Source organism: Monodon monoceros, unplaced genomic scaffold (genome assembly GCF_005190385.1).
Source record: "Monodon monoceros isolate NGI ecotype Baffin Bay Population unplaced genomic scaffold, NGI_Narwhal_1 Super_Scaffold_9, whole genome shotgun sequence".
Lineage (NCBI taxonomy): Eukaryota > Metazoa > Chordata > Mammalia > Artiodactyla > Monodontidae > Monodon > Monodon monoceros.
The window spans coordinates 49,317,669-49,335,440 of record NW_021703786.1 but is presented as its reverse complement, the minus strand read 5'-3'; the positions used below and the strand labels follow the sequence as shown (position 1 = coordinate 49,335,440).

General features: G+C 53.6%; 2 protein-coding genes across 7 annotated transcripts in view; both read right to left on the bottom strand.

Annotated features, from left to right (window-relative positions):
- Positions 1-2,486: 2,486 nt before the first annotated feature.
- P2RX5 (purinergic receptor P2X 5) lies at positions 2,487-13,455 on the bottom strand. The gene is made up of 9 exons (XM_029212914.1): positions 13,449-13,455; positions 12,874-12,979; positions 12,492-12,630; positions 11,893-12,029; positions 11,343-11,436; positions 11,127-11,192; positions 9,056-9,138; positions 8,127-8,276; positions 2,487-6,682 (listed from the first exon to the last, which is right to left on the bottom strand). The coding sequence occupies exons 1-9, from the start codon at positions 13,453-13,455 to the stop codon at positions 6,613-6,615; spliced, it is 852 nt and encodes a 283-aa protein (XP_029068747.1). The 3' UTR covers positions 2,487-6,612.
- ITGAE (integrin subunit alpha E) overlaps positions 12,873-17,772 on the bottom strand; it is an 82,485-nt gene continuing 77,585 nt past the window's right edge. For 2 of the 6 annotated variants that reach the window (XR_003792097.1, XR_003792099.1), the window contains 4 exons: positions 14,464-14,614; positions 13,978-14,065; positions 13,757-13,828; positions 13,214-13,471 (listed from right to left, as the gene is read on the bottom strand). Coding sequence is in view for 1 of the 6 variants with exons in the window: in XM_029213341.1 (XP_029069174.1) it covers positions 13,527-13,828; positions 14,464-14,614 (453 nt within the window). In the remaining 5 variants the exon portion in view is untranslated. Of the gene's footprint in view, positions 12,955-13,212; positions 13,829-13,977; positions 14,066-14,463; positions 14,615-17,772 lie in introns of those variants that run through there. The other 4 variants (XR_003792096.1, XR_003792098.1, XR_003792095.1 and 1 more) reach the window with 4 other exon arrangements.

Genomic DNA, 17,772 nt, shown 5'->3' with positions numbered 1-17,772 from the left:
GTCTGCCCTCTGGTGGATGAGGCTATCTAAGAGGCTTGTGCAGGTTTCCTGATGGGAGGGACTGGTGGTGGGTACAGCTGGCTGTTGCTCTGGTGGGCAGAGCTCAGTAAACGTTAATCCTAAACCGCTTGTCTGCTGATGGGTGGGGCTGGGGTCCCTCCCTGTTGGTTGTTTGCCCTGAGGCAACCCAACACTGGAGCCTGCCCGCTCTTTGGTGGGGCTAATGGAGGACTCTGGGATGGCTCACGCCAAGGAGTACTTCCCAGAACTTCTGCTGCCAGTGTCCTTGTCCTCACAGTAAGACACAGCCGCCACCCCCCCGCCCCTGCCTCTGCAGGAGACCCTCCAACACTAGCAGGTAGGTCTGGTTCAGTCTCCTGTGGGGTCACTGCTCCTTCCCCTGGGTCCCGATGCGCACACTACTTTGTGTGTGCCCTCCAAGCGTGGAGTCTCTGTTTCCCCCAGTCCTGTCAAAGTCCTGCAATCAAATCCTGCTGGCCTTCAAAGTCTGATTCTCTAGGAATGCCTCCTCCCGTTGCTGGACATCACGTTGGGAAGCCTGATGGGCTCAGAACCTTCACTCCAGTGGGTGGACTTCTGTGGTATAAGTATTCTCCAGTCTGTGAGTCACCCACCCAGCAGTTATGGGATTTGATTTTATTGTGATTGCACCCCTCCTACCGTCTCGTTGTGGCTTCTCCTTTGTCTTTGGATGTGGGGTATCTTTTTTGGTGAGTTCCAGTGTCTTCCTGTCGATGACTGTTCAGCAGTTGGTTGTGATTCCGATGCTCTCGCAAGAGGGAGTGGGAGCACGTCCTTCTACTCCACCATCTTGAACCAATCTCTCAATTTACTTATTTTATTTATTTATTTTTGGCTGCATTGCATCTTTGTTGCTTTCTCTAGTATTGATGGGCTTCTCATTGCGGTGGCTTTTCTTGTTGCGTAGCATGGGGTCTAGGCGCACAGGCTTCGGTAGTTGTAGCATGTGGGCTCAGTGGCACGTGGGCTCAGTAGCTGTGGCTCACGGGCTGTAGAGCACAGGCTCAGTAGTTGTGGCACACGGGCTTAGTATCTCCGTGGCATGTGGGATCTTCCCTGACCAGGGCTCAAACCTGTGTCCCCTACATTGGCAAGCAGATTCTTAACCACTGAGTCACCAGGGAAGCCCATGGGGTAGCTTCTTTGAGGAAATAACATTACAACTAGGATGCAAAGGTTGAGTAACAGTCAAGTGTGGAGAAGGGGTTACTTGCAAGAAAGTGCATGTGTGAGGGCCAGTGAGAACAAAGGAGTTTGGCCTGTGTCTGAAAAGTTAGAAGAGGCCCTGAGGTAGAGCACAGTGGGAGGTTTCGCTGCAGAACTAAACTTGGGTCCACTTGTCCATGCACGGTAAAACCAATCTACTTACACTGGGTTGTGGTGAAGGAAAGTGCAGTGCTTATTGCAGGCGCAAAGCAAGGAGACCAGGCAGCTAGTGCTTAAAAGGCCCAAACTCCCTGATGGCTTTCAGGCAAAGGTTTTTTAAGACAGGGTGAGGGAGAGGCTTGCAGGGTGCCTGATCAACCTGTGGACAGTCTTCTGATTGGTTGCTGTTGAGGTGACCAGGAGCCAACATCATCAACCTTCTGGTTCTAACAGGTCTGGGTTCTACTGCTTGTGGGCAGCACACAGTTAACTTCTTCCACCTGGTGAGGGTTTCAGTATCTGCAAAACAGCTCAAAGGACGTGGCTCAGAATGTTATCTATAGCCCTTGAGGAGGAACTAAAGGTCTTTGACTTAGTTTAGCTATTATTTCGTCTTGCTTGACTGTTTTCCTTTCTTTCTGTGTTTTCTCCCTTCTCTGATTAAATTTATTCTTTGGAACTGGGGGAAAGCCTAGGAAGCTAAAGTTTTTCTACAGACAGGAGGCATGTGGAGGACATTCTGTCCTGGGAAGGCCACATAGGGTCTTGCTCAATTACAGTTTGCCCTTGATACTAATAGCAATTGGGGGGAGGCTTTGAAAGTTTTAGCTAGGAGCAATGTGATCAGATTGGGACTTTTAGAAAAGAATCAGATTTAGATCTGAGAACTTGAATTCAGGTCCCCTTTTACAGATAGTAGGTGGTGACCTGTGACCAATAGTAGAGGCCCAGGCCTCCTGAATCCCATTTTGGGCTCTGGACCAGATGTTTTCACATGAAGCCAGGAAGCGGCTGAGGTGATAGCTTTGCCTCCTTCTCCCAGTGACCACCTCTGAACCCTTTCTCTGACCACCAATGAAGATGCTCACGTTCATGGTTTACATACCCCACCCCCTCTCCCAACCTCCCTGGTCCTTTCAGGGACTTCTCTAAGTGGGAAGGGAGGGTTCAGTCCTGATGCAGGGTGAGTCCTGCTGGGGGGCATGGCGAAAAGTGAGCTGATTTACTTAACCATTCCTCTATTGTTGGGCAGTAAAATTGTTTGAAATGTTATTATAAAAAAGACTGCAGTGCATGTCTTCACATCTATATCATTTTGAGGGAATTTAGTAAGCTACTAAAAGATAAAAACTTGTTTCCAAATGCTTTCCAGAGTTTTATCAGATTATACTCATTAAATGAAAAGGACCAGTTTTATCAGTGCCTTCCTAGTCCTTTAATGTTTGCTCGTTTAAAGAGTTTCCTTTCATTTGAATTTCTTTGCAAGACAGTAAGGAAAGTAATATATTGCTCACTATTTGTTTCTTGTGTCTGCCTCTTTTGGTCTTGCCTTCTTTACATTTTCCTCTAAAACACCAGGTATCCATGAAAATATGAAGGCGAAAAGATCAGGACATTTAAAGTTAACACCTTTTATTTTATAACCAAATTAAAATGTCAGAAAATACATATACTGGTCAGGACCCAGAAAATGCTTGATATCTCCCCCCTTTAATTCTGTGTGCTGGCCTAAGGGGAAACAGCTGAAAGAAAGGTATCTTTTGTAGAGAGCATTCTTGGGTCCACTGGAGAATATGCTCTGAGGAGAGTTGTACCACTTGGAGAGGTGGGGGGCAGGTTGGAACCAAGTGGAGCCCTTTTCCAGACGTGCAAGATGCCATTCCAAATGGGGTGATTTAAGGACTTCCCAGGGCACTGCAGACCCTATCTGGGGTACTCAGAGATAACCTGGAGGAAGTCACATTCCCCCCCTTTATCCCCAGGGGTCAGCTAGCCACTGAGAAAGGAACTGATGGGCTTGGGGGGCACAAAAAGGCATCCGTGACTGATCAGTCCTGATGACCACTGCATCAGGAGTAAAGGGCACTTTGCGCTTTTTTTTTTTTTATAAATTTATTTTATTTTTGGCTGCACTGGGTCTTCGTTGCTGCCTGCGGGTTTTTCTCTAGTTGCAGTGAGTGGGGGCCACTCTTCGCCGCATTGCAGTGGCCTCTCCTGTTGCGGAGCACGGGTTCTAGGTGCGTGGGCCTCCGTTGCTGTGGCTCACGGGCTCTAGAGCGCAGGCTCAATAGTTGTGGCGCACGGGCCCAGTTGCTCCAGGGCATGTGGGATCTTCCCGGACCAGGGCTCGAACCCATGTCCCCTGCACTGGCAGGCGGATTCTCAATTACCGCGCCACCAGGGAAGCCCGCACTTTGCTCTTTCAATGGCTGGTCCCTACGATGTCACGTTAATAGCACCCAATTTGAAACTTTCCCATTGGCCAGCGTCATGGTACTCCAAAGGCATGGAATAGGTAGATGGCTTTAGGCCAGGGCTTGAACATAAGCATAGACAATTCTTGTGATACTGAAATGTCAGCATGGAAAGATCTTGAGAGGCTAGCATGATCATCTTCCTGATGAGGTGCACCGAGGGAAAGGGGCTTTCCCAAGTTTGCAAAGTGCTCAAGTTCCTGCTTCTCTTCTTCCCACTTCAAAGCCAGTTTCTGTAAGATTAATGAGCCTCCCACTCATTCACCAAGTTTCTGCAAAAACGTGGGCAGGGGTGATGCTGTGCAAAAGCATGGGAACTGGCTGTGTGTGACACCATCCAGAAGCTTTGATGGGGGCCGCTGGCCAGTCTGGCTTCCTGAGCATGGGGCCTCTGACATGTACGGGAGAGGCCACCTGGAAAGCTTTGCTGGACTTGAAGAAACAGTTAGGTTAAGTCCTCCATGGCAGTAAGTTTAAAGGGGCAACCCTTAAAATTAAAGAACGTTAACTTGATGAAAGCCTCACAGAAGCTGCTCCAGTGACACCGTCTGCATTCCAGTTCCTCAGTTGCTCTTTCTCACGTCTTCTCTACATGCGGTTCCCTGACCTGGATGCTTCCCCCATCACCTAGTTAGACTGCTACTAACCTTTCTGACTTCAACTTGTGTGTCACTTCCTTGTGGAAACCTGGCCCCTCCTCACTGAGGACTCTCAAAGCACCCCATCCCGTTTGTGATTGATGTGTGACCTCTAGACTCTGAGCACCTGGGCAGGGACCGTTTCTGTGCTGCTCGCCACTGTGTCACCAGCATTTAGTGCAACACCTGACACAACAGGCACTCAATAAATATTTACTGACTGAAGGAGTAGCTGTAGGGAGACATTTCCATTCCGGTATGAAACAAATAGCACAGCTGTCCCGAAGTGTTACGGCTGCTGCCAAGCGATTCCAAAAGCAGGTTAGAAGAAACCAGACCCAGCTCCTCAGTGGCCGTGACCCCTGCCCTTTTCACTCCCAGACGTATAAGTAACATGCTGTGTTATCATATCCAAGGGTTAGCCTTAGAGAGGAAGTGAAACCACAGCAAATCACCTGGAGTTTTCACTTTTCTCTTCAGACAGCAGGTTGGGCTTGCTGACAGGTCACCTAGCAGCCCAGGGGAGGAGCTGCTTGATCTAGAAGGGGTCCAGTTCTGGGGACCACACCCCTGTGCCCCAGAGGCCAGCCTCGCCAGAGACCTTTCCACCCCTCCAACCCTCTTGTCCAAAGGCCCCAGTGGAAGGATGTTTACTCCCCGCTCTGTGCGGAGGAGAACCAGAGTCCTCCCAGAGAGGGTGCTCCCTCGAGTCAGGGCAGGTGCTCGAGCACACAGCACCCAGGCTTGCTGGGTGACGGGCAGCACTGCAGGCCTGGGCTGCCAGCTGGTTTCAACAACCATGATTGAGTTCTAGACCCCTCCCCTTGCGTTTTCGCTGGGGCTCCTCAGCCAGTGCAGAGGGAGAAGCGAGCCAGCCGGCTCCCTAGCCCAGCATATTCTCTTGCATCTGACAGAGGAGACTTGGTCTGACTGCAGGCGGCAGGAAAACTTCATTTCCTGAGGGAAGGCGTGAGTAACCCAGTGGATTCTCAGCAAGACAGGTGAGCCTCTTGGAATTGGTAACACAGGTTGCCTCCGGGACGGGTGGGAGGGAAGCTTTTCACTTCTGTTCTTTTGTACCTCTTAAATTTTGAGTCATTTAAGTATGACCTAGTCAAAATATTTTAATTTAAATGAATTGAGCATAATGCCACTTTCCCGAGGGAGGGAAGGGGGGAATCTGCTTGGTCTCAAGGTAGCTTGCGCTAAGTCTGACCTGGAAATTGATGCCACTCACCAAAACTGACCTTTTGAGAACCAGGTTTTGTATATCTCCTCAAGCACTGCTTCTCAACCTTTCACGTGCGCATGAATCACCTGGGAGTCTTGCTGAAATGCAGGTTCTGATTTAGGGGGATGAGGGAGGGGCCTGAGACTGCATTTCTAACAAGCTCCCAGACGATGCGGACGCTGCTGGTCCAGACCACACTTCAGTAGCAGTGCTTTACAGCCACTGAGGGAGGGGGTTGAAGGCCAACCTAGTAACAACTGTTTCCACCTGACGACTGAGCACCATTCATCATCTCATTAGCCCTTCAGATGGAGCTCTAGAGGAGACAGGGAGGGAAGCCGGGCAGGGACACTGCAAGCCCCACAGAACAGTGAGAGCCAAACCACACAGGCAGATGTGTCTCCCATCTGGGTGAGACGCTATCCCCTGAGCTTCCCGAGGCTCTCCTTCCTCATGGCCAGCTGCCTCCTCACAGGTCCAGTCCTTTCCCAGTTGCCTCCTTGGCCACCTTTAAATTTCACCCCTGGGGGCAAGGCCACATGTCCCCTTGGGTGTTGGTCAAGGTCCTTCTCTGAGGAGCCATCATTCGCTCTAGGGATTTGTGCAGGTCTCAGCTAGAGGCTGGAGGAAGGCCAGAGTCCTGGGCCCAGCTGTCATGTCTGTCGGCTCTGAAGGGAATTACATACATGCCCCCCTCCCTGGGGGCCAGGTCAGTGTCTCATTCAAGCATCTTTTGGACAGGGCCCAGCCCGTAGCAGGCATCAGTGTTTGTTGTGTGAATGAATAACTGAATGCCCTACTAATAAGTTCTCAGGAAAAATGAAAACACTCTAGGCCCCTGGCCTGCCCTCCACCCTTCCCCTCCCCAGGGCCTCTTCTGCATGAGCCACTGTGGCCACTGGGAGGCTCCCCTCCGCACACACACAACAAAAAGCTTGTAGCAGGATCCCAAAGCGCAGGAGAGAGGGCTGTGCCTGGAAGCCCCGTCCCATGTGGATGACGATGACTCTTCCCAGTTCAGAGCTGTGGGCAGTTCTGCCCTCAAATCTTCACCAAATCTGCTGTCAGCCAACAGCTCTGGCTATGCCTCCACGGTCTGCAGGTTCTGCAGCTGCTCCACATTCACCTTTCCATTCCCCTGGTGGCCAGACCTGTGTGTGGGCGGGTGGGGGCACACAGGGCACAGAGGACGCTTGGGAGCCCTGCAGGCAGGGACGGCCTCCCTAAAGGCAGGCTCCGCCTGCAGAAGCCTCTGGCTGGCAGCGCGGCAGGCAGGGAGCGTTCACAGCAGCAGTCTGAGGGCTCCCTGGCCGCAGCCCAGGCACGGGGAGGCGCTCAGGCCGCGGCCTCGGGAGCTGGCCCAGCAGTGAGCAGCCGCTGCGGCCCCACAGCAACAGGCGAGGCTGGCCAGGACCAGCAGGGCAACCGCTCTTTCCTCTGGTAGGCGAAGGAGCTCAGGTGAGCACCCAGGAAGTGACAGGGAGCACGTGGGGGGCTGCTGGCACAGGCCTACCCCAGCAGATCTCCCAGCCTCTCCATTGTTCTTTCCTCACTCCTCTCCATCCTTTGCCTTCCCTCTCCATCCTGGCTCACTGCTCTCTCTTTCCCTGCCCAGGCCCAGCTCCCCACTGGAGGCTGCCAATCGCTGAGTCAGCAGAGAATGGAAGCTCGAAGCAGAGGGCAGCCAGCCCCAGGTCAGTGAACGCCTCTGACGTAGTTCACGAGAGGAGAGTCAGGGAACCCTACTCACTGAGCTGGAGGTTCCCCTGTGTCCAGCCCCCCCCGGAACAAAAAGGAAAACAGGACCAGAAAGGGCCAGGCACCTGCTCAGGGGCACATAGCGAGGCAGGGAAGCAGAGCAGGCCTGAGGGCTGCCTCCTGACTCAGCCCAGGGCTCCCTCCCACGCCAGGCTGTGGTCAGGTCTACAGAAAGCGCCAGGCTGCCCGGGGCTTCTGGGCAGTGCTCAGGGAAGGGCCGCCTGCAGGTCACCTGTCAGCACAGCCACCACTGTCCTCAGGCTAGCGCAGCTCCAGAATTTCCACATCAAAGAGGAGCTTAGGGGGAGGCATGTGATGAGGTGTGGAGGGATGAAGGGCCGGTAAGGCAAAACAACCTGATGGAGAACTGGACTCTAGGAACCCACTGCCCAGGTTCAAATCCCAGCTCTGCCATTTATTAGCTGTGTGACTTGAGCAAGTTACTTGACCTCTCTGAGCCTCAGTTTCCTCATTAGAACAGGAAATATTAATGTCCACCTCATTAGGTTGCTGGAAAGAGTTCACATGTACAAAGAACTCAGAGCAGTGCCCAGCAGAGTAAGCCTGAGTAAATGATAGTACTGTTACTGTCTTAACGTGGGCACAGCATAGCAAGCAGACAGGTTTGTGGTCGCTCAGGGGTACTGGAGGGTAACGGGCATCGTGGAGGGGCTAAAGCACCACCAGCACCCCTCCCCCCGAGTCCAGCTTGGATGGGCTCTGCTGGGTCCCTGGCATCCTGCCTTGGGGCCAGGTCACCCAGAGCAGGGAGCACAGTAGCCAGCTGGGCTGTCTCTGCGGGCCTCATTCCCGGCCCTCGGCTGGGCAGCCCCTCACCTGGCAGGCTGGAGGAGCTGCCGGCACACACAGCCATTCTCCTGGGCGCCGACTCCATCCTGCACCTCTGGCTGCTCCGCCAGCCCCGCCGCGTCCGGGGCCACGCTCTGCTGCGAGGACTCTGCCATTCGGGCGAGGACCTCTAGGTCCCTGGGCAGGACATGACCCATTAACCCTGGCCTGTGGGTCCCACCTCCTCCCTGGGACTGGTGAGCCACTCGCCCTGCAGGGGGTGCCCCTCTTCCCCCAGCAGCTCAGCAGGGGTGGCAGGTGCAGTCAGGGCTTAGGGCTCAGCCAGAGAACCAGGGCTGGGGTTCAGTCCAGGCAGAGATGCAGGCTGGCCCTCCGCCCCGTCCCAGGTGGGGGTGGGAGTGAGGGAGCAGCGCCCGGTGCATTTCCCATCCCAGCTCCTCTGAACACACGAACGAACACACACACCACTGCCCTAGGCCCCCAGAGTGAGGGGGGGGAAGTCTGTTTTCTTCCCTTACCACTCCAGCTTCCCTCAACCCCAGCTCACCAGGACCACCAAGTCCAAGAATCCTAAAATTGTAGGTGCTGGAAGGCACTGTATGTAAACCAACACTCTCTCTCATCTCACAGAGAAAGTGAGGCCCAAGGCGGCCTGGGACTGGTCCAAAGTCACCTGGGGAGACAGTGGCAGGGCCAGGCCTGGAAACGAGGTCTCCTGCCCATGGCCTGGGTGGTCTTGTCTTCTGCCAGCTGCTCTGAAGTAGAATCCAGTTTTGTAGAGCCGGTACTCAGAACATTCCGCCTTACCCAGCCCTTCCAAGGGAGCTCCCCGTATTCAGCCCTGCCTCTACCCGCCAAACGCCGACATAAAACCAGGGTAAGAGTTCTGAGCCCGGGAGGGGGAGAGGCTGACCTAGTGGGCTCCCCTAGGGCTGCTGGGAGGAAGCATAACTGACCTCACTTCCTCATATTTCTTGTCTCGGTAAAAGTGGCTCTTTTTGATGAAGTAGATGAGTACCAAGTCGCAGAAGAAAGACCCCTGCAAAAGAGTTGGGGGTCCCTGACTCAGGATCCTAGACTTCCAGAGAGCACCCGGCCACTTGACACCAACTACATCCCATTTGATCCTGCAGCAACCCCTGAGGGGGGCTGCGCTCAGAAAGAGGCATCTTTGTCCAAGGCCACAAAGCTGCTCCATGGTAGAGCCAGAGTTAGCCAGTGGTCCGTCTGACCCCTGATCCCATCGGATCACGCCTTCAGCCAGTGTCTGCTGAGCACTGCCCTGGGGTGCGGGAAAGAGTAAGCCAATGAGACTCTCTGGGGACTCCCCCTCTGGTGCAGGAGGCGGGCATATAAATTATGACAGTGACAATGTCCCATGATGGGGACAGGAGCAGGGGCAGCAGAGAGAAGATGGGACCCTACTCAGCCTGGGGAGGAACATCTGGGCTGAGTCTTGAGGCTGAATAGGATTTTATATAAGGAAAAAGGGAAAAACGCTCCGGAAGGGCACTGCAGAGGAACAGGCTCGTCATGCCTGGGAACGGGGCCAGGAACAGAATTGTGGCATTGCGGGAAGATCCCTCTAGTAGGCAGTGAGAGAGGGACTGGAGGGTATCTGAACAACAAGGACACCACAGCAGCGGTCAAGGAAAGATGAGGAGGAGTGAGCCAACCCAGCGGACCGACCCACTGACACCTGAACACAAGCTCTTCAGACCAGAGTGGATGGCGCGAATACCAGTCTCCTCCACCAGAGGGCGACTCCACCCACTGCGCAGAGAGGAGGGGGCGGGGGATGGGAGAGGGTTGATGGAGGACCACAGGTGAAGCAGGTCCTCTGACCCTGGGCATTGCACAGCCTTCCCTGCCATACCCCCCCCCCCCGATGCCAAAAAGGTTATCAATTCCTTGTTCCACAGAGAACACTTCTCCCACCCCCCACCCGGCCTCTACCACTTTTCCCCCTTACCTTCATTTCACAAGTGTGTCCCCAGATGCCTGTTTTCTGATTTACCCCCATCATAAGAAAGTGATGTCTCAAGGTGGCCCCTGTCTCGGGAAGTTACCTATGTAAACGTGCAGGGCTCCCCAACAATGTTGCTGCGGTTAAGAGGAGGCCCTTGGGGCCCACTTTCATCCACTGACCACCTCTCAGGAGCATGGCCTCTTTGAGTCCTGCTACAGGACGTGGTGTTCCTGGTCTCAATAAGAAGTCAGTCCTAGGTCCTCCTGGAAGCCCGCATGGGGCTGCTGTGACCTCCTGGGCAGAGGAACCAGGGACAAGGCTGCCAGAAACCTTGGCAAGTGGCTTGCTGGTATGGGTGTGAGCCACTCTGATGACTGCCTTGTCTTTAAAAAACTTCCAGAAAAACAAAGGGGCATGAAAGATCCAGAGGAAGCCTTTCCCTGCCCTCCAGCTGTTACTTCCTCTCCGGTGGCCCCTCTGCCCAACTGAAGGGACAGACCTGGACTACAGCCCGACTTCCCTGCCTCTCATCTTTTTAGCCCCGTGATTCACAACCGGGGGGCAGTTTGGCGACGTCTGGAGACATTATTGGCCGTCACAACTGTGGGGGAAGGTGCTGCTGGCGTCTGGTGGGTAGAGGCCGAGAATGCTGTCAGACACTCTACAATGCACACAGTCACCCCACAAAAAAAGTGATCTGGCCCTACGTGTCAACAGGGCTGTGGCTCAGAAGCCCTGTGTATAGCCGGATCCTGCCTCTCTTTAGCGGAAGTGGAGACAAGGCTGCGCAGGATCCCAGAGAACCCCCCTCAGCTGCAGAGCCACAGGCAGAAGCCTCTCTGGCTCTGGAAAGAGAAACCCAGGTAGTCACGGCCACCTGGGGGCTGCTGGAGGGGTGTGAAGTCCCAGAGAGCCCTCCGCCCTTCACCCCCATCCGCACTGACCTCCCCAGTTCTGGTTCTTTCTGGAGCACTGGGACAACTCCCGTGGGGCAGTGTCCCTGCTGCCCGCCCCCGCGGGTGCTCAGAGGGTAAAGGGGGTGGGGGAGAGGTACTCACCACACCCATGAGCGCCACCCCTGAGCCCACGTTGATGACTGTGGGGATGATGTTGAACTTCCCTGCCTGGAGCACAGAGAGACAAGGTGGGGTGAGGAAGGCAGCAGGACAGCGGGATCCCCAGGGACTCCACCAGAGCCAACCTGGGGTCCCCCCCAGCATGCCCCACCCTCCCAGGACCTGCCCAGCTTCAGAAGGGGAGCCTCACCCACATACCTTGCCGTTCACCATCACATCAAAGCGGATCCCGTAGGCTTTAAACAGCGTGCGGAGCTCCACCCCAGCTGCGTCTCGGTAATACTTGGCAAACCTGGGGGAGACACGGCTTGGGGAGCCCTCGGCCTACCTGGGTCTTCCCTGTTTGGCAACACAGGCTCCACTACCTTGGAGATTTATAACCCCCCCACCCCAGGACCCTGGCATTCAGCAGGCCCAGGAAAGGTTGGAGACCCCCTTGCTGACGTGACATGAAAGGTTCGTTCAGATCTTTGAAGTTCTTGCCAGACGCTCCCCAAGAGGCAAGGGCTTTCCCACGACTGCTGGGCCAACCCGGACCACCAAGGCACTGATGGGCCTGACCCAGGCCTCAGCTTCAGGGCAGGTCCAGAGCCATGGCCGATGCTTCTCTCCCAGAGGCCCCCTGGCAGCCTCCCTGCACCTCCCACTCTGACACCCACCCCCAGGAAGGGGTGTCATAGCGCTGGCACCCAGGCAAGGACACGAAACGTGGAGAGGGTCATAAGGTGACAGACTTAGCCCCAGTTACCTGAAGTTGTACCCAGAAGAAAGAGAGTTTTCTGAAAATCTGTTGTCCAGACGGTTAAAATAATAGCGAGGGTAACATTCAGAGGGAGCTCTATCAAGATCACAGTCCCATTCAATCTGAATTCCTATCACACCACCCTTGATGCAAAAGAGACAAGAATCAGTGCACAGAACTTTCTGGAGATACAAGTCACAGGCCAGCTCTTCGTGGAGAGCTCAGGCAGGGGGTTGGTTGGCCCCACTGGAGCATCCTTCTGGGAGGGAAGAAGGCCCAGGGTTCACACCTCTGGGGTGACTGAGAAAAGTGCGTCGCTAACAGCCCATATCCTCCTGCTTCACGCTCCAGGGAGAAGGGAATGACCCGAGCGAGCACCTACTGGCACCTCACACCACAGCCAGGGTGCCAGTGGGGCTCCTGGCTCGGTTTCAGCTGCAGCCCCTGGACTCAGAGCCAGACGCAGGTGCAAGTGTGCAGCACAGCTAATTCTGAGACAGTCCATGGGCAGGTGACTGTAGGGCCACCCCATCGCGTGGGTCCTCCTCCACACCCCCTCCTCACTGCAGAGCTCAAGCCCAGAGCCGGCCAGCCCCACCACCCACCTGCACAGCTATCTCCTGGAAGCTGCTCCCCGTCCAGCTGACCACAGACCCAAGTCGGAAGATGGGGCAGTAGGGGTCCTTGGGGCCAAATTTACAGGACTTCAGGAAAGCTCTGTCTGTGGTGTCCAGCACATTTGTCCTGGGTGGAGGCCATGAAGAGCCAGTGAAAGGAAGGTGAGACTCGCTGTTCCCAGGCCAGAAACCGGGCGTGACCCACACTGAGCCCTTGACTAAAGCCCCTCAGATCCTGACTGCTTTCCCACCCCCCAACATCCTCCAGTACGAAAGGACACAGCTCTGCCGCCACTGCATGGGAAAGGGTGCCCCCTCATCACCCAGTGGGTCATTCCACACAGCGTCCCATACACACGGGCCCACGTACTTGGAGAAGTTGAATTTGGGGAAACGAATGAAGTTCTTTATGTAAACAGTGAAGTCTTCAGCTTTGCCCAGGAGTGGCTTCCTGAAAACCAAAGCAGGACAGTCTGCTCAGGAGGCCCTACCCCGCCCCCTCCATGCCTGTGCGGAGGCTGAAGCCTGTGTGCTCCCTGGGTGCCCCGGAGCCTTTGCAAAGGACAGTCGATTTGATCATGTCGGGGTGGTCCTGGGGCCTTTGTGGGGTGCCCTGGCTTCTCCCCCAGGACACGTCTCCACCATTGGGCTGGGACCCGCTGCCCAGGACTGGGTAACTCCTCAGGGTCCCGAGGTTACAGCCACTCACGCTGGCCTGGACTTTGTCTCCACCGGGCACCAGGCGAAGATCTCACAGGTGCCCTTTTGCTCGCTCCCCGCCCACAGGCAGCGGCCAGTCCTCACTCCTGCAGGGGTGGGAGAAGGACAATGCCAGGAACCTCCTGGTTCCAACTCCCCTTCTGCCCCCAGCCCTGTCTACTCCAGGCCTCACCATTTCCAGCCACAACAGGCTCCCCAGGAGGGCAGTCGCTGTCCTCATAGCACAAGGCATCCGGAATGCTTTCACTCTGCCAGGAGAGAAAGGGTGCCTGGCGGGGGGCAGGTGCTTGCAGGGACCCCTTCTCAGAACCAGGTCCCATCCCAGGGTGAGGCCAGGGGTTCCTCCCTTGCCTGTGGCTGCTCACCCCTTGAGAACCTGCTTCTCCCCTGAATAATGCAGGTATGCACGCTGGTGCACACATCCCCCAGGGCCCTTGGAGGGGGTCGACACCCCTGCCTCAGGAGAGGGGTGGACCCCAAGTACTGCTGGCAGCTCTCCCACCCCCTCCCCAGCTCTCTGCACCAAGACGCACCTCGGCACAGGTTTCCTGCCGCTGGTTGGGGGTCACGACCAGGTTGGTGATTACAAAGAAGACATTCTCTCCCTGAGAAACCAGAGGGAGGTTGAGGAACCCCATCCTGACATCTGGGGTCCCCCCTTCCCGGGGCTGCCTGGCAGGTGGTGGGATCTCTGCATGGGTGTTGCAGACACTGGGGCCACAAATCAGTGGATCCCACCCACGAGCCCACTGACCTCGGAGTCCCAGAGCAGGTACGCTTAGAGGGGTCTCTTCCATGCCCACAACCTCAAACCATTCTGACCTCAGCCCCCAGGGTCCAAGCTGAGATACAGGAGGGGAGAGAGGAGAAGGGGCAGTGATGAGATGGCCCGGCCCCGGCACAGGGAACTGCTCCCAGGGACAGTGGCCAATATAAGGGCAGGGCTCTCGGTGCCAGGCCACCTGACTCACACTGACCTGGAAGTTCTCTGGGTCCCATTTGGTCTCAACAGACTCAGGGTTTCATGGGAACAGAGCAGCCCCGTAAGGCACAGTTGGGGAGGGCTGGGGTTTGGCATGGGGTAAAGGACCTGGGCAGAGTCTATCTGCAAACCCTGCAGCCATCCCAGGCCAAGGGAGACAGTGAATGGAGGTCCCTGGCTCCCCAAGCAGTTTCCCATGTCACCCACCCGGATCCAGACCCTGCCAGCCTGGGCCCTTGTGCTGGGTGGGGCTCAGACCTGGGGTGGGATGACATAGTCGGCAACATCCCAGAGCCGCTCCCCAAGCTCTGAGGTGTTGGTGAAGGTCACACCCTTGACTTTGGTGATGATGCTGCTCTGCAGGGATGTGTCCGTGTCTTGGTAACACTTCTTCACCAGGAACACCCAACTGCAGGGAGGGGCAAGCAGGTGGGCGTCAGACTCATTGCTGCCCTCAGGAAGTTTCCTCAGGCCCCCAGGGTGTGGAGGGGTCAGGCTTGGGCCAGGCTCCACCTTTCCCACCAGCTCCTGGGCAGGAGTCACAACTCCCTCTGCCGCCTGAAAGCCAGTCCTGCAAGCAGCAGAGGTGACAAGCAACCCCAGAAGCGAGAGGCTGCTGCTCTCAGGAGCCAAGGCCCTGCAGCTGGGCAAGCTTGGGATGAAACCGGCTCGACCCACACTTGCCATGTGACCCCGGGTGAGCCAATGAACTCTGGGGGTCAACACAGGGCTAAGTGCACCTCCTTCCAGAGGGGTGAGGATGGTTAAAGGACACGGTGCACAACCTGGAACTTATCATGAGGAGACCTCAGACAGATCCAAATTGAGGGGGATTCTACAAAATTAGAGTGCAAAATCCTGTACTCTTTGACACCCAAAACACAAGCAACAAAAGAAGAAATAGGTAAGTTGGACTTGATCCAAATTAAGAACTTTTTTGTGCATCAAAGGACACTATCGGGGCTTCCCTGGTGGCGCAGTTGTTGAGAACCTGCCTGCTAATGCAGGAGACACGGGTTCGAGCCCTGGTCTGGGAGGATCCCACATGCCACGGAGCAACTAGGCCCGTGAGCCACAACTACTGAGCCTGCGCGTCTGGAGCCTGTGCTCTGCAACGAGAGGCTGCGACGGTGAGAGGTCCGCGCACCACGATGAAGAGTGGCCCCCGCTTGCCACAACTAGAGAATGCCCTCGCACAGAAACGAAGGCCCAACATAGCAAAAATAAATTAATAAACTCCTACCCCCAACAACAACAACAACAAAAAGAGTACATGTGAATTCCAGAGTTTACTTATGAGGAGGTTCTATTGGCAAACTTCCAAAAGTCACCAAGAATAAAATTAAAAAAAAAAAAAAAGACACTATCAACAAAGTGAAAAGACAACCCAGAGAATGGGAGAAGATATTTGTGAGTCACATAACTGATAAGGGTCTAGTACCCAGAATATACAAAGAAGTCTTACAACTCAACAATAAAAAAGACAATCCAATTTAAATATGGGCTAAGGATTTGAATAGATATTTCTCCAAGAAAGACATACAAATGGCCAATAAGCCCGTGAAAAGATGCTCAACATCTTTAGTCAGGAAATGCAAATCAAAAAACACAGTGAGATAGTACTTCACACCCAATAAGACAGCTGTAATCCAAAAAATGGGAAATAACAAGTGATGGTGAGGATGCAGAAAAATTGGTACTTGCTGGTGGAAATGTAAAAAGGTGTAGGTGCTGTGGAAAGCAGTTGGGTAGTTGCTCAAAAGGTTACTATATGACCCGGCAATTCCACTCCTCAGTATATAACCAAGATAACTGAAATCATATATCCACACAAAAACTTACACATGAATGTTCTTAGCAGCATTATTCCTAGTAGCCAAAAAGTAGAAACAATCCAAATGTCCAACAGATGAATGCATAAGCAAAATGTGGTGTATCCATACAATGAGGTATTATTCAGCAATTAAAGGAATAACTTACTGACACAGGCTACAGTACGTATAAATCTTGAAAACATTATGCTAAGTGAAAGAAGCCAGACAAAAAAAGGCCACATGTTGTAATGATTTGATTTATATGAAATGTCTAGAATGGGCTATAGAGACAAAAAGTAGATTAGTGGTTACCAAGGGAGGGATGGTGGTAGGGGAGAATTGCAAATGACTGTTAATAGACACAGGCTTCTTTTGGGGGTGATGGAAACGTCCTGGAATTAGATAGTGGTGATGGTTGTACAACATTGTGAATGTACTAAAACCCACTGAATTGTGTAATTTAACATGGTTGAAATGATGAACTACATGCTATGTATGTGAGTTTTACCTCAATTTAAAAATGGTTTTTAAAAGATCCTGCACTCTCCAAAAAATGTCAGTGTCATAAGATACAAAGACAGACTCAGGAGTGATTCCAGATTAAAGGAGACATGACAACTGAACACAAGGCATGATTTCGGATTTTCTTTTCCTATAAAGGTAATTTTGGGGACAATTTACAAAAGGTCTATTGCTTAGATGATAATATTTTTATGTTAATTCCCGAATTTTCATGCTTTTACTTCATTAAATAAGAGATTCCTTGTTTTTAAGAAATACCCATGGAAGAATTTAGGAATCAAGAGACATCATGCCTGCAACCCACTCAACAGAAAAAAATTGCACATGTATACACACACATAGAAAGAGAAAGGGATAAGGAAAACACAAATGTAGTAAAATGTTAACATTTGAGGAATCTAGGTGAAGGGCATTAAAAAAACTACTCTTAAAACTTTTCTGTGAGTATAAATTACATTAAAATATAAAAAAAAATTTTTTTTAATGAGACGGCACATGTAAATTGCTTAGCACAGCGAGTGCCAGGCACAGAGGAGGAGCTCAATGAATATAACACATCAACTTATTACTGAGGTTACTGTTAATTAGAGATTGTCCAGGTCAAACCCCCTTGGTAAAGTTGGGAAAACTGCAACCAGAAGAGGGCAGGAAGCCGCCTTCCTGAGGTCCTGCAGCAGTGCTGTGGGATGCCCTGCCTCTCCCAGGCAGCAACCAGGATGCTTCCACCCTCATCTCTGGGGGCAGAGCTGGCATGTCCTGGGGCCCTAGGCTGTCCCATCTCCAAGGACCTCTGAGAGGGTTGTGACCCTTGAGCCAACCAGCCATTTTAGTAGGGACACACTGGGCCTGGCCTGGACAGAAACATTCAGCAAATACTCAAGGAACAACAACCATTCATTCACTCATTCATTTCACACCTGTCCCCTAAGCAGTTAGGGGATACCAGGCAGGCCCCGCCCTCATGGCATCCCCAGGCTGACAAGGGCAGTCAGCACGAACGTTAAGCAAATGATCCCCTGAATAAGCACGTAATTACATTGTGGGAATTCTGGGGAGGAGCATGCGAGAACCCAGGTGTGAAGGATGAGTGGGCGCTAACGACACAGGGGAGGAAAGGGAAGCCTGGCTGAGGAGCAGTAAGACAGAAGGCCCTCAGGTGGGGGGCAGCCAGGTGTCTTAGGGATGAAGCTCGGGGATGAAGCCCGGCCTCCGGGTGGGAGTGAGGTGAGGT

Bases quoted from the DNA above. Each gene is read 5' to 3' on its own strand.
- P2RX5 (XM_029212914.1), bottom strand. The intron at 12,631-12,873 runs GTACGTGGGCCC...GCCTCCACCCAG, and splicing joins CCCAAATTCAACTTCTCCAA to GACAAATGTGCTGGACACCA. The intron at 11,437-11,892 runs GTAACTGGGGCT...TGTCTCCCCCAG, and splicing joins TCTTCTGGGTACAACTTCAG to GTTTGCCAAGTATTACCGAG.